The sequence below is a fragment of the Strongylocentrotus purpuratus genome, unplaced genomic scaffold (assembly GCF_000002235.5).
Source record: "Strongylocentrotus purpuratus isolate Spur 01 unplaced genomic scaffold, Spur_5.0 spur5_scaffold_21, whole genome shotgun sequence".
In the NCBI taxonomy this organism is placed as follows: Eukaryota; Metazoa; Echinodermata; class Echinoidea; order Camarodonta; family Strongylocentrotidae; genus Strongylocentrotus; species Strongylocentrotus purpuratus.
This window is the reverse complement of record NW_022145607.1, coordinates 23,856,544-23,871,036: the sequence shown is the minus strand read 5'-3', so window position 1 is coordinate 23,871,036 and position 14,493 is coordinate 23,856,544. Positions and strand designations below refer to the sequence as shown.

At 38.9% G+C, this 14,493-nt stretch overlaps 1 protein-coding gene across 1 annotated transcript; it reads right to left on the bottom strand.

Annotated features, from left to right (window-relative positions):
- Positions 1-2,299: 2,299 nt before the first annotated feature.
- LOC105441203 (organic solute transporter subunit alpha-like) lies at positions 2,300-11,653 on the bottom strand. The gene is made up of 8 exons (XM_030995426.1): positions 11,043-11,653; positions 10,628-10,926; positions 8,338-8,498; positions 6,871-6,944; positions 5,466-5,624; positions 4,441-4,552; positions 3,331-3,583; positions 2,300-2,628 (listed from the first exon to the last, which is right to left on the bottom strand). The coding sequence occupies exons 2-8, from the start codon at positions 10,728-10,730 to the stop codon at positions 2,414-2,416; spliced, it is 1,077 nt and encodes a 358-aa protein (XP_030851286.1). The 5' UTR covers positions 10,731-10,926; positions 11,043-11,653; the 3' UTR covers positions 2,300-2,413.
- Positions 11,654-14,493: the final 2,840 nt, after the last annotated feature.

Sequence of the window (14,493 nt, the reverse complement as noted above, 5' to 3'; positions counted from 1 at the left end):
GGGCCTTAATTGGCTTTCAGCATCCATGCATGTTTGGTGAGGGGGGGGGGGGGGTCTTCTTATGAATTACGTGGCAGATGTGAAGTCATGCCGTGTAAAATTAACGTGGTAATTAGGCTCGGAGAGACCAAAACAACCATCATCGATTAACCTTTATTTCCTTTCCTCTCTACAGTCCCCTGTACCCTCTTCTTTCTCTCTTTACAGTATTTTTTCTCTCAGTCTTTCTCTCTCTCTCTCTCTCTCTCTCTCTCTCTCTCTCTCTTCCGCTCTCATTCGCCGCGGAATCAGCTGGGGGCTGCAGCCCCCCCCCCACTCATCCACACACATGAAAGAAAAGTGTGCACACTTTTCTTTCATTACATACCACATTTTGTACATAATATGATAATTTGAAGAAAAAAAGTCAAATTAAGTGGGGCGTAGAATGCAAGGTATGCATGATGATCCCCATTTAGTCGTTATGTTCCCTTGAATGTTGCGTTCCCAGGGCTTTACCTCCCCCATCAAAAGGGGCAAAATTTCTGGCCTTGCTCGCAACACATCGAGGCCTACTGGAGTCACATACCCCCCCCCCCCCCCCCCAACGCCTATTAACACTAGTACTTCCAGAACCGAGCCTCCAGGCCAAGTCTGGTCGGCCCCATATCTATCTATCTCACTGAATCATACTCTCTTCCCTCTCTTTCTGTTCCCTCGCTGTCTTTCTAATTCACGCGGATCCGCCCTTCTGGACCTCACCCCCTCCCCCATTACCATCTCTCCTTGGATCGCCTCACAATTTTCATTCACAGCTTAGTAATTCCTTTATTAAAATATTAACATAGAATTGAACTATACACACATGAGATTTCAAACGTTGTTTTTGTTGTTGTTTACAATCAGTTACAAAAAAAAATCATTTATTCAGGTTCTATCAAACTTATAATAAATACATCAATATGTATATATTTGAATGTTAGGTTTCCTGGAAGACGTTTTAATTGTTGTAAAGAATTTTCTTTGGCTTTCACCAAATAGAGAAAGATGTGGGCTCGATCGTGTAATATTGAGTGATGGCCTGGTGGTAGAGTCGCTGCTCGACAAGCAGTAGATGGCAGGTTCAAATCCGCTGGTTCCATGATTTTTTTTTCTGACTTGTTTTCAATTACAAGATCGAGCGTGCGATCTTTAACTACTGGGTGCGAGCCAAAACTATCTTGACCACAATATGCAAACATGGCATGTCACAATGGAAGGACCATCAATAATATCAAACACTTTTATTTATTTTTGGCGTACAGACTTGGAATAATTTGAGCTATTATGATGAACTTATTTTTAATTGACATTGTTAAAGCTGGCGGAAAATATGAACATTACTGAGAGGGAATAATTAATGGAAACGTAGTTGTCACAATTTCAAATCTTCTACAAATAACAATATTTACATATTAAAATTTGCAGCATTTTCGTTAGTCGATAATATATTTCAAATTTTAAAAAGGCTAGCAAATGCTTTCTGGTATTTATATATATATATGCAAAGTTTTAATTTGATACTGTAGAGCAAATCGCGTGATAAAGTTGATAAGTGTGCGCATTTCATTTTTATTAGAAAATAAAGAAGGGAAACAAAGGAGAAAAGGAGGAGGTAAAACATAGAATGGAACAAAGCGAGAGAAAGAGAGGGATAAGACATACATTAAAAAAACAACTTCATATTCAATTATTGATATCATGCACAAAAATCAATTTACCACTGCTCTCCGAGAGACAAAATCAATGTGCGAATATGGTTAATGTGGTTAAAGAATGATGAGTTTACTTAGTGCCGCATTTTTAGTTCTATAACGGAGGAGAAGGAAAAAGGGAAGGGGAAAGGAATTCCAATTTCTCGGTTTCTACATACTGGGAGACAAAGAAAGAATAATGGGTAGAAGAAGAGTATAACGAGAAATATAGGCCTATGTTTATCAAAACATTAGAGAATCATTATTAAACCATTACAACCCAATTTATTTTGTATAGATGAATATAAAAAGAAAGAATCATAACTCACGATTATGACATTTTATACAACCCTCTTCATAAAACATAAATTTAAACAAAAAATGATTACAAAAAATAAAAGAATATGTGAATACGCATGCGTTTCCTTCTCTTTCATGTACACTGTTAAACATTATGTCCATTAAAACTTGACAAATATGGGGGAAGGGGTGTATCCGACCCGTTGGTAGTTGGTTTGATCCTCAAAAAAAAATTCAATTCGCACCCCCCCCCCCCTTGAGCGCCAAAAAGGTAAAAATCACGTGATTTTACATGGTTTTTTTCTCAAGGGGGGGGGGCCCTGGATCCGCCACTGAGTAGTCCATACTCTCAGACGATAGCTTCACCGTCATCATACGACCGTCTCACTCTTAAACGAGCCCTACTTCGAGACATTCGACAATGACCCGTTGATGCGCTCGTTCATGACGTTCATGGGTGCGTTTGCTTCGAAGTTCTTGATGTCGGTGATTTCACCGACCGAGGCCGATACGAAGCGGTGGCCGTACTCGTGCTTGACCATCCATCGCCAGTAGTAGATCTTGAAGAAGAAGTTCATGAGAAACATCTCGAAGATGACGAGCATGTTGTAGAGGACTGCGTGGGTGGAGAGAAAATGAAAGTCGTTTGAAAGTGGTTTAGGAAGATAGAGAGGAATACATAGAAAGAGTGAGTATTGGAATATGATTGCAAGTGGGCTACAAAAGAAAGATAAAAGATGAAAAGGGCTGGGGAGAGGAGACAAGGTAAAATAAAATTAAAAATATTCCAACTCCCTTCACATTCTTCTTACTCGATGTTATTTTTTTTCATTTCACAGACCTAGTGGCCCGAATTCACAAAGGAGGTATGAAACGCGTCGAAACGCGTCATATGACGCACATAAACCTACGGACTTTGTCGAAAAACCTCCTTTGTGAATTCGGGCCAGCAAACCCGGTACTGCCCACACCCATTATTCTGATAATTCCCCGCCGCCCCATTCATCCAACAAATCCGACCCCCATGTTTTAACACGGTGGGGGTGAGGGGTAAGGCAGCCAGGGAATTAAAGGCCCACTGCATTACTTATAGCTACTTGCGCCCTCTATATGGCAAACAGTGCATAATCGGTGCCTGTTGGTCCACCCATGATCCTATTTTTCTTATGTTAACTGAGAGCTGATTTGATGAGATAACCACCTGCCAGTGACCTTGCAGTGAGGTCTATTCCCCCCTGGCCTATCTAGTAGAGATGGTCTTTAAAACCCTTCGATTGTCCTGGATAAGACATAAAAAGAAAACGAATCTTAGTCTCACACGCTCCCCTGGCGGCCGAGTCGAGGGGTCCGACGCACGGGATGACATCCTTGGCGATGAGCATGGCGATGACGAGGTTCTGCCCGTTGGTGATAATGAGCACGCACTTGATGGTGACAAACTTGACGGAGATCATGAAGTGCTGGAGCTGGTTGTACGTGGCGTTGTAGATGACGGAGAGGCCGTAGACAGCGACCAGGGACGATACGAGAGTGATGACGCTCAGGTAGACGAAGGCTGAGTCGGCTTCAATCTGGATGGAGGGGGAGAGAGAGAGAGAGAGAGAGAGAGAGAAAGAGAGAGGGGATGAGGGAGAGAGGGGAGAGAGATGGGGAGGGAGAGAGAGAGAGAGAGAGAGAGAGAGAGAGAAAGAGAGAGGGGAGAGAGATGGGGAGGGAGAGAGAGAGGGGGAGAGAGTTGAGGGGGAGAGAGAATTGGTGAGACATGAGACAAGAGAGAGAGAGAGAGAGAGAGAGAGAGAGAGAGAGAGAGAGAGAGAGAGAGAGAGAATAACATCTCTACCTCCGTGACCTCTAGTTTGTATCATCCTGTGACGTCATTTTGTATGGGGGAGTGATGTAGGACCAAATATAGGCTAGAAATTCCTCCCAGAAAAAATCCTCAGTATATCTGTTAAGCGCTTAGAGACATCGTAGATTGTATTAAGCGCTATATAAAAGCGGAATATTATTATCATTATTATTATTTATCTCAAATTTGCCGACAGACGTACATTTTAATCATGAGAAGTTGCCGATACGTCTTACTTTTTTAATCAAAGAATTTTCGTTTCTAGTTTTGTCGACAGCATGCATTATAAAGAGTCAGCATGTAGAAAACTATGAATGTGGGTGTTTATCTCATTACACACACACTTGTTTTCAAGCGACACATCAAACAAAAATAATAACAATTACATTCATCTTGTCCCCAACATAATCGCAAAAAAATTAAATTTAAATAAAATCAACCTATAAAGGACATTTCAATACTCTTAGGAGTCAACGATTGCATGCATAAAAATGACACGATCAGGGCATATTGCAATACAATCTGGTATTGGAAATGCCCTTAAGTGAATTTCCTGAAAGTCTTCACGATTTCACTTACTATGGATGGTTTGTAGATACCGTCAGCCCACAACACAGCACCAAGAAACACGCAAAGTGGTCTGATGTAAGCGGTCTGTAAGACCAGCATTCTCATTCGATGAAAGTTCGTCCTGTATGGGAATCGAACCCCGAAATTCATGAACTACATGCATGGTATCACAAACATTAGGGACTTTTAGATTATGCACGACGAGAACGTGGACTGCCCTTTTAAGGTAATGTGATGTCTTTTTAAGGCACTGGCAGGGACGACACATTGCCTTAAAAGGGCAGTCCACGTTCTCGTCGTGCATAATCTAAAAGTCCCTATTATCACTTTGCATGAAGGATGCATACTTTTATAAACTAGATGTTCAGACTCATCAGAATAGCCAAAATCCATGTAGAAAATTATAAAACGGGAATAACAAGATTTCCAAAATAAGTACGAAAATATTAAAAGGGCTAGTAACACGGTCTACGATGCGTTTGAATTCAATTTGAATAATAATAACGAAGGAAATTAGTGCAGGGCTGGGATTCGAACCCTCAATCTATGGATTGAGAGTCAGGTGAATGAACCACTACACCACGACACCTCACATAGGGGATCAGGCGGGAGGTCGTGTATTCGAGGATCAAGTATCATAAAGATGTTGCTTCAGTTGAGGCTTCAAACTTTGACTGATTTTCAACCATGCTGCCAAAATTAAGTGCAAGTGCATTGATTATAATCATGGGACAATATCACACTGATAGCTGGTGGTACATTATGGAGATAGCTTCACATATAATAGCATAACTTGATAAGTAAGGATTTCCTTTTGCATTGTGGCAAAATAGACGTGACTACAAATATTTCCAAATTCATATTTAAGGCTATGAAATCTTCGAAAAACTCTGTTTTGAGCGACTTTTAAGATTAATGAAATTGATCAAATCAAAATGGCTTAACATATCGGAAATGTCACTACTATGTAGGCCTACTTGCTTATTCATAACGATAAAATCCAACTCCAAATAGTACATGAAAATTCAACCTACATGGTGAAACTGATCTTTGGCAAGCACGGGCAGCAGCATGTTAGGGGCGGGGCAGAGAGGGAGACCTTGATCCCATCGAGATGGTCCTCCATAGGCCCCACGCCCCCATAGTAGTCGACGATCAGGAGAACGAACGTGTAAAGAGTCGCCGACAGATACCTATCAACAGATTGAGATTATTATAGTTATCATTATCATAATCAGTAGTAGTAGTAGTAGTAGTAGTAGTAGTAGTGGTAGTAGTAGTAGTAGTAGTAGTAGTAGTAGTAGTAGCAGTAGTAGCAGTAGTAGTAGCAGTAGTAGTAGTAGTAGTAGTAGTAGTAGTAGTAGTAGTATTAGTGTATGAGTAGTAGTAGGGCCTAGTAGTAATAGTAGTAGTATAGTAGTAGTAGTAGTAGTAGTAGTAGTAGTAGTAGTAGTAGTAGTAGTAGAAGTAGTAGGAGTAGTAGTAGTAGTAGAAGTAATAAAAAATAATAATAATAAAAACGTTACTTATAAAGCGCTTACCACCGAAGTCTCTAAACGATATACACACAAAATAGACTGATATACAATTACACCTTATACAAAACTAAAAATGCAAATAAACATACACATTAAAATACATATGGAATACACGTCAAAGTGAACAGAGTTAATTAATCATTGAACGCTATTTTGAATAAATGTGTCTTGAGACTAGTTTTGAATAGGTTAACAGTTTGACAGTTTTTTACATTTAAAGGTAATCTGTTCCAAAGTTCAGCAGAAGCTTTGCGAAAGGAGCGATTACCATAAGAAAGAGTTGACACAGAAGTAGATACAAGGTTTAATTGTGAAGATGACCGTAAACTGCGTGAAGGTTTGTATTCCTCGATTAATTCTTGCAGATAAATTGGTGCCAATTCATGAATGCATTTATAAGTTAAAACTAAGATTTTGTACATAATGCGGTACGTCACCGGCAACCAATGCAATTCGCGAAGTACTGGGGTGATGTGTAGTAGTAGTAGTAGTAGTAGTAGTAGTAGTAGTAGTTAGTAGTAGTAGTATCATTATCATCATCATCATTGATATCATTATTATGTATTAGTATATTAGTATCATTTTCATTTTTATCTTCATTATCATTATTATTATAACTGTTAATATTATCATCATTATTATTTATAAAATTATTATTAGTATTATTATTGTTATCATCATTATTATCATCAAATATATAGAAGATTTAAACAAATCAGAAGCAACAATAAACGAACAGTTTTATCAAACTTCACAGGGGCACACATGTCACTAACACAATTTTGTCTCTTTTAAAACGTGCCCGCCCCCCCCCCCAGTTTAGTGTTTTTGGTTCTGCCACTGTTAACAACTATTAACAGTTGCTTGAAATTAAAAAGAATTACTCAAAACCGATACTTACAAACTAGATCCCCAGTTTGCTATAAGCGATGCTCTGGGGACATAGAAGCCAGCCAAAGAAGTTACTGAAAAGACCTTTAAAAAAGGGGGAATCAAAATGAGGAACAAGATATTACTTTTTTTTTTTAAGAAAGAATTTTCAAATTGAATCCTAGCAATATGTATCCTAGCGCAGTTTAATAAATAAGTTGATTGATTGATTGAATGATTGAATGGCTTATAAAATACTGAATATGTCAGCCAATACAATGAATTGCATTCAGTTTACAATGAAATACATATTATGACAAGCCCTTTGCAGTGGCAAATCGTTTAGATTTAACTCGATGATGAATGTATAAAATACAGAATTTAAGGAATGAAACAACATTTACAGGCAATAAAAGAACTTATCAGTGATATATTGCGGATCATTTTTGTGACTTTAAACAACCTGATGCTAATGTTTTATTTCAGCGCGATATGATATTTAAGAGAACATGTAAATGCGTCCATAAATCATGAATACCATCATACTTTTTTTTTAGTACAAATCCCTTTATATTCGGTACTATCTACCATCATGACTATTGAAGAATGCGATGAATCGAGAATTGCACCTGCGGAATGTTATGCCAGTTTGTATAATAGTGTTCAATTATCTGTCTCTATGACATGATAAATATCACGCGTCATTTTTAATAACTCATTTCCAAGTAATTTGATGACGTCATATTACGGGGAATAGAGAAGATAAAATAATCAGGGGGTTTTCATTCATACTTTGGCATGATGAAAGCCACACTTCATGTATTCGCACTTTCTAAGGAGTTGTTGATTATATGCCCTATGCCCCCTTGGGCGGCACTGGCTTCACCGATGGGCTCCCAATAGCTACGCCACTGGAATCATAATCATTTCGTTCTAAGAATATCTTCCACCTCTGTCTATATGAATATAATATCATAATTATGCTAATCCTTACATTTATGATAATCAATACAATAACATGTACAAGAAAGAAAATGAAGGACATGGGCTTATTTATATAAAATTACCATGAACAAATTAACTTATGACCTGTGTGTTTGACAGGGGCGGATCCAGCCCGCGGCAAGAGGGGGGGGGGCCCAAATCTTGAGAAAATATTTAGCGGCGAATCAGCCTGCCGGCGAACGGCGAATGAGCGGGGGGGGGGGGGGGGTGGGGTGGATAAGAGCACATATATATTTGCTTTGGGGGGTCCAGTGTTTTGGGAACACTTTTGCGCCGACTCAGCCGGCCGGTGAATATTCAAGCGGGGGGGGGGGGGGGGGGGATGCTGGAGAGGAGGACCACTAAATAAAAAATAAATAAATAAATTAAAAAAAATGTGTAAATAACAATATTCAGACAACCGTCACTTCACATTCAGGCATCATGGTTCCCGATAATGAAAATATTTGACCTAATCTTTTTTCATTTTAGTCTACAGAACGTCGTGTCTTACCGGGAAAAGCGCAAACAGACGAACAAGAAAAATCCTCCGATTTCCGTAAGGGACCTGTCGCCTGATCCGAACCCACGAATGTAGAAACATGCCGACTGTAGCACAGGATAGCGCAGTCATGGTGACGAGTAAGGCTATACCCCATCCTACTGATCTCAGTACTGGATATAGTAGAAAAAGATTCAAAATTGGTTTGACTTCATTTTGACTGATTACTTTCTATATCATGTTAAGGTCAACATGGTAACATGATTATATATTTACAAATCAAATCATTATAGACAAAATAAAGACACAACAAAACATGAAAATTACATGTGCACTCGATAAGTTGTGGTACTAGAAGGCTTGTGGGCCTTGGTTATTTAGTTGGCCTATTCCCTCCCAAGCCGCCTGGTCGGGCGCACCATTGTCTTTGAAATTATTGCCATATTTTGTTCACTCATTATGTTCTTTTTTGTGTTAAAGGTGCCTAATAAATAATGTTAATAATAATAATAAAATGATAGTTACTGTCAGTACCAATACGAAGCGAATATAATAAAGATACAAATCCTAATGTAACATTGTTCACAAAATAAACATAAATAACATGATGAAATGATAAAAACTTTAATCATACAAATCTATACTCCTCAATGAAACTATTGAGTTCTAAATTCCTCGTGCTGTTAATCAGTCTAATATTATAAATGATATAAGCACTCATCTTGTTTATTCCAAGTGGATGTCTGAATGTCTCATGAACTATTTCACTATTTGTAAATCTTGCCATCATTGATCTTCTATAAATAACCAACTTTCATGTTTGCAGACTACAGTACAGTATCATTTGACTCACTTTATCATCAATACGTAATTAGACTAATCACACAATAAAAAGTTTGTTTTTTTTTAGAAGGAAAAAAGAAAACTGATGACTTTAATATTGATATTCCGTTGCAACGTCGTGTTTATTGGGAACTAAACATTGAATTATCATAAGCAAGACTAGAAAATCGTCGCTGGTGGCATCTCGTCGTAAAGTCATGAGCTACAATATTTTCGTCAATCGCAGTAACGATCGAAAGGCCTATTTCTCTGTAAAAGAACAAGCAGATGTTTTTGTATATACACTCAAAGTTTCTTTGCTTGCAATAATGAATAGAAAACCTCCATCTTTGCAACAAATACCTACCCCATTGGATTTAAGATGGGATTTAAGATGGGATTTAAGAGAAATCTGACCATAAAAAGAATACTTAGGGCACCAAGCGGAGCAAAAGAAAGGGAGATTGTGAGGACTAAGGGTGATTATATACTATAAAAACTAAAGCGTTTTGTTGGCTCCATGCACGCCTAGAGTTAGAAAGGAGGAATAAAAGGGATTTTTTTTGTTTTGTTAATTGTTGAGTAGTCAGGTTGGCATAATATTATTTAAGGGAGAGAAGAGTTTGGATTTGTTATAAGCTCTAGCATTGAAACACTTAACACTTAGTTGTCGCTTTTTTCTTCTTCAATTTAAAGAAAGAATTTTTATTTTTAAATTAATGACGTCAAATCTCAGTGTTCTTTTGACAGCAGTGTCTTGCTTGCTTCTACCCTATTTTCTTCCAAATTTAACATGCTGTAGCTGAAAGTTCGCGCTACAAGAATGGAAACATTTACTTTTCATTTAGACAATTTGATCATAGTCAGATTATTGAATTAAAGGAACAAGTCAAAATTTGCCTCAGCACTTACGTGAGTTGCTTACTTTAGCACATAAATTTTATGTGCTACATTGTACTACTACTCAAAAAAGATAATATTGTTATGACATCATGACAGTTAACACCGTGACACATATGACAGGACTTTATTATAATCTTCAAATGAGTACATATCACCAGTACTTGTACAGGTTGCAAGTATATTATGTCTAGTTTACTTTTATCATTCTTATCCACATCATTTTGAAACCACGTTTCGTATTCATTTTGAATATATAAAGTTATCTAGCGTTACTAGTTTTTCATATTCCATTATTTTGACTGACGACCTACATGTTACAACCTCTGACATATTGCCTCCGCTGGAATTAGATCTTCCAGTGGAAGTATCACAAAGAGTTGTATCATATATACTGGCTTTTAGCTTTCTGTAACTAACGAAATAGATTATACTGCTTAATACATAAACCGGCAAAAAAAAAGAATATTTCACCCCCTGTTAATCAATAATTTTGGATGGACTGAAATAAATACTTTAATGATGAATTATTAATTGAGCAAGAGAAGCATATATATTTGATAAGCATGAGTTAACCTACCCTCCATCTCTTCCCTTGCCGAGCTGACGTCGACAGAACAACCTCGCGATCCCGTCGACGAGTTGTCGCCCGTTGTCAAGTTCGCATCCACATACTCCGCCATTTTGAATGTAATCAAACCAACAGTTTACAGGATAATTTAAAAGGTAGAATGTTTACCGAGCGTTGTTGTTGGGTTGCTGTGGGGTCACATCAATTACGGATGTCAGAATAAAGTTTCAAATTGCGATGATTTATATATAAGTTAACAACCGCCTGTATTCACTTCGGTCGGTGAAGTTTAAAGTCGTACTGTTGTACTGTTGAGCAAAAATAGTTAAGGTTCTTTTTCGAACGAAGCACCACTCAATGAAACGACCGGAAGTTTCAACAGGATCACCTCACACTTCCGTATACCGATGCTGATGCTGATAACAAAAAAAAAGCACAACGGATCACTGTTTAGTTCCGAGTAAACTATTCTTCGATCGAGGGCGTGGTTTTCACAAAGGAGAGTTTCCTGAATCCGATCACGGCATAGTCTGTAAAAAAAAATGCTTGTCAAAAGTTATTGATCTTTCAGATTGCGTTGAGAAATATGTATCATTTCTAAGTTACGGCAACAATCACTTGTCGAATGCAAGAATTCTTTTCTGCTACCTTCCTGGAGACGAACGTTGTAAACATAATAGTTAAATCATAAGGATTATTTTCCAGCAGGCAAGCTATAGCGTCTGACGGATCTTGAGATAAATTATGCAATCCAACCTATATTGTTCACCCTTTCGCTGTCCAATCTACCATGTGAATAAGGAGTGGTAATTGCTGTCAAATGATCCGCCGGTGTCACGAGCTACAAACTCGATGTGAGAGTAGAATTCGACACTTGACCAAGCAATGGTCAAATCGACGTAATGTTACATCACAGGGTTTCTAATGATAGAGAGCTTCCTGGATTCACCATGCATGACTGACGAATGCAGTCATGGATTGATGTAGGTGTAGATTCGTTCACTTCTGTTGATAATCCAATGTATTTAGAGCCTGAAATAGATGAAAATAAGAAGTGAATATCAGTAACTTAAGCAATTAAAAAAAAAGTCATGTATAGCGAGCGAGACAAGGAAAACAAAGCTAGGACATGGATTGTTAACGGGATGAGATGCTTTAAAACATGATTTGTTATCATTCTCCTTGATTGTGACAAAGTCCCACTTAATTTAATTGATGGATGTAAGACAATAATCACCTGATTGGAGCCATGGAGAAGGGCACTAACTATGTGTGTTAAGGTAAATGAGTTAACGCCCTTCTGGCTCCACGCAGAAGAATTATGAACATTTTAAAATAGATCTTTAAAATTAGTGGATTATCTAGGCCTATATAGAAATATTCTCAATTCAAAAGGAGACGTATCCACCGCCATTTTGATTTGTAAAGTAGCCCCAGAACAGAAAAGGTACCAACGGGGTCACCCCTAGCCTTTTGATAAGGCCTCGTGACTCTGGCTAAGCAGCTGAGATGAGTCTAGATACCCGGAGTGAACGCGCGACCGAGTGACGAATGTCACGAAGGGCTTCTAGCTCTCTCGTTCACTCGGGTTTTCGCGATTAGTCTCGATTTAATCGCTCGGCGTCTATCAGACAAGTGGCCTTGTTTAAAGGCTAGGTCACCCAGAAGAGCGAATGACAGCCCAAGAGACCGACGGCCCGGCCACAAGACCGACTTTTAAAAATGGTCTACGAGACCGAAAGCCTATGAGACAGACGAAACAAAGACAAATATTTATAGTAGGTGGGAAAATGTTGGTCTCGTGGTCCATCGGTATAGTGAAGTAATTTAAACAGAGATATAAAACTAAGCATATAATAGGTAGTAACTGTTAAAGGGAGATGCATGGTAGTCCGTTTCATGTGCATTAAGTCATAATTCGCTGACACTAGACTTGGAGGAAATACTATTGATGGGTGTCCAACAAGTCTCGCACACAGCAAACCCGTGGTCCCATCAGGACAATGCCCCCTATAGTCTTTCGGAGGGTCTTCGGTTGAGGGAAATGTAATGGACGATTGGAGGAAAATGCAAAGAATTCCCTAAGGCCTGTTTGTCGTAAACTGAAGGCTAATCCTGATGATTGCCAGCATGATTTACTCTACCAGGACTGTTTTTAATACCGAAACCACACAAAAATATTGCAACAATAAACAAAAAAGGAAACAATATATTTGATGCAGCTGACGCATGCAAGTCGTACAAGAATAGACAGAAGCCCAATTGTCAGCGGAGAATTCTGCTGTTTAGAAAGATAGGTTTACATTTGTAAACAACTTGAGGAGAACACAATGAAAACCTAATACATTAAAGGTAATACAAAGTTTTGGGAAATTTTGAAAATTGGGTTGATAGTGAATCTTTACAATTTTGATATATTTGGATGCCCCTGTGAATGTATTATAAGCACTAAAAAAATTAGCTCCTAAAACACTTCTGTTTTCGAGAAAAAAATGAATATAAAAATTTACCGGTGCTCCCGGTAAATTTTGATAAATTTCAAATAGCGCCTATGGCCGTACAATGGTAGCTGCGACCATGAAAATCTCAGAATATGTAGTTGTGATATATAATTTCCAAATGGGAATAGCTAATCGGTCGATTTTAGTCAAGAAACATTGTTTCATAGCTAAATTAATATATTGACATTGAAAGGGAGCTATACAATATGAGAAGTTTATTATTTACAATTTCATAACTTTAGACTCGATTTCAACCGCGACAACGATTAATGAATATTGTAGGAACGCATGCTGTTTGTTTTGTTGTTGTCAAAATGGGCCGGTATAGTATGCATGGTCTTCCCCAAATAGTAGATATGTTCCCTTGAATGTTGCGTTCTCCTGGTCTTGCCCCCCCCCCCCCAAAAAAAAAAAGGGGAAGAAAATCACTGGCCTTGCTCGCAACTGTAACCCATCGAGGCCCACTGGAGCCCCCCCCCCCCCAGGCGCGGATCCAGGATTTCCTAGGGGGGCCCATTATTTTTTTTTGCCCCCGAAAATTTAAAAATCGCGCCGGCCGAAAATTCGCTCAGTCGGGGGGGGGGGGGGGGGGTAGTGAGCACATTTTCTTTTTGGCCCTCGAAAATTTGAGAAATCGCACCCTCCCCCCTCCCCCTTGAGCGCCAGGGAGGGGGAATCTAAAAAAGAAAGTAAAATTAACGTGTCTTTACACATTTTCCGGCCCGGACCCCCCCCCCCCCTGGATCCGCCACTGCCCCCCTCTCACTATGTGTTAAGGTAAATGAGTTAACGCCCTTCTGGCTCCACGCAGAAGAATTATGAACATTTTAAAATAGATCTTTAAAATTAGTGGATTATCTAGGCCTATATAGAAATATTCTCAATTCAAAAGGAGACGTATCCACCGCCATTTTGATTTGTAAAGTAGCCCCAGAACAGAAAAGGTACCAACGGGGTCACCCCTAGCCTTTTGATAAGGCCTCGTGACTCTGGCTAAGCAGCTGAGATGAGTCTAGATACCCGGAGTGAACGCGCGACCGAGTGACGAATGTCACGAAGGGCTTCTAGCTCTCTCGTTCACTCGGGTTTTCGCGATTAGTCTCGATTTAATCGCTCGGCGTCTATCAGACAAGTGGCCTTGTTTAAAGGCTAGGTCACCCCAGAAGAGCGAATGACAGCCCAAGAGACCGACGGCCCGGCCACAAGACCGACTTTTAAAAATGGTCTACGAGACCGAAAGCCTATGAGACAGACGAAACAAAGACAAATATTTATAGTAGGTGGGAAAATGTTGGTCTCGTGGTCCATCGGTATAGTGAAGTAATTTAAACAGATATATAAAACTAAGCATATAATAGGTAGTAACTGTTAAAG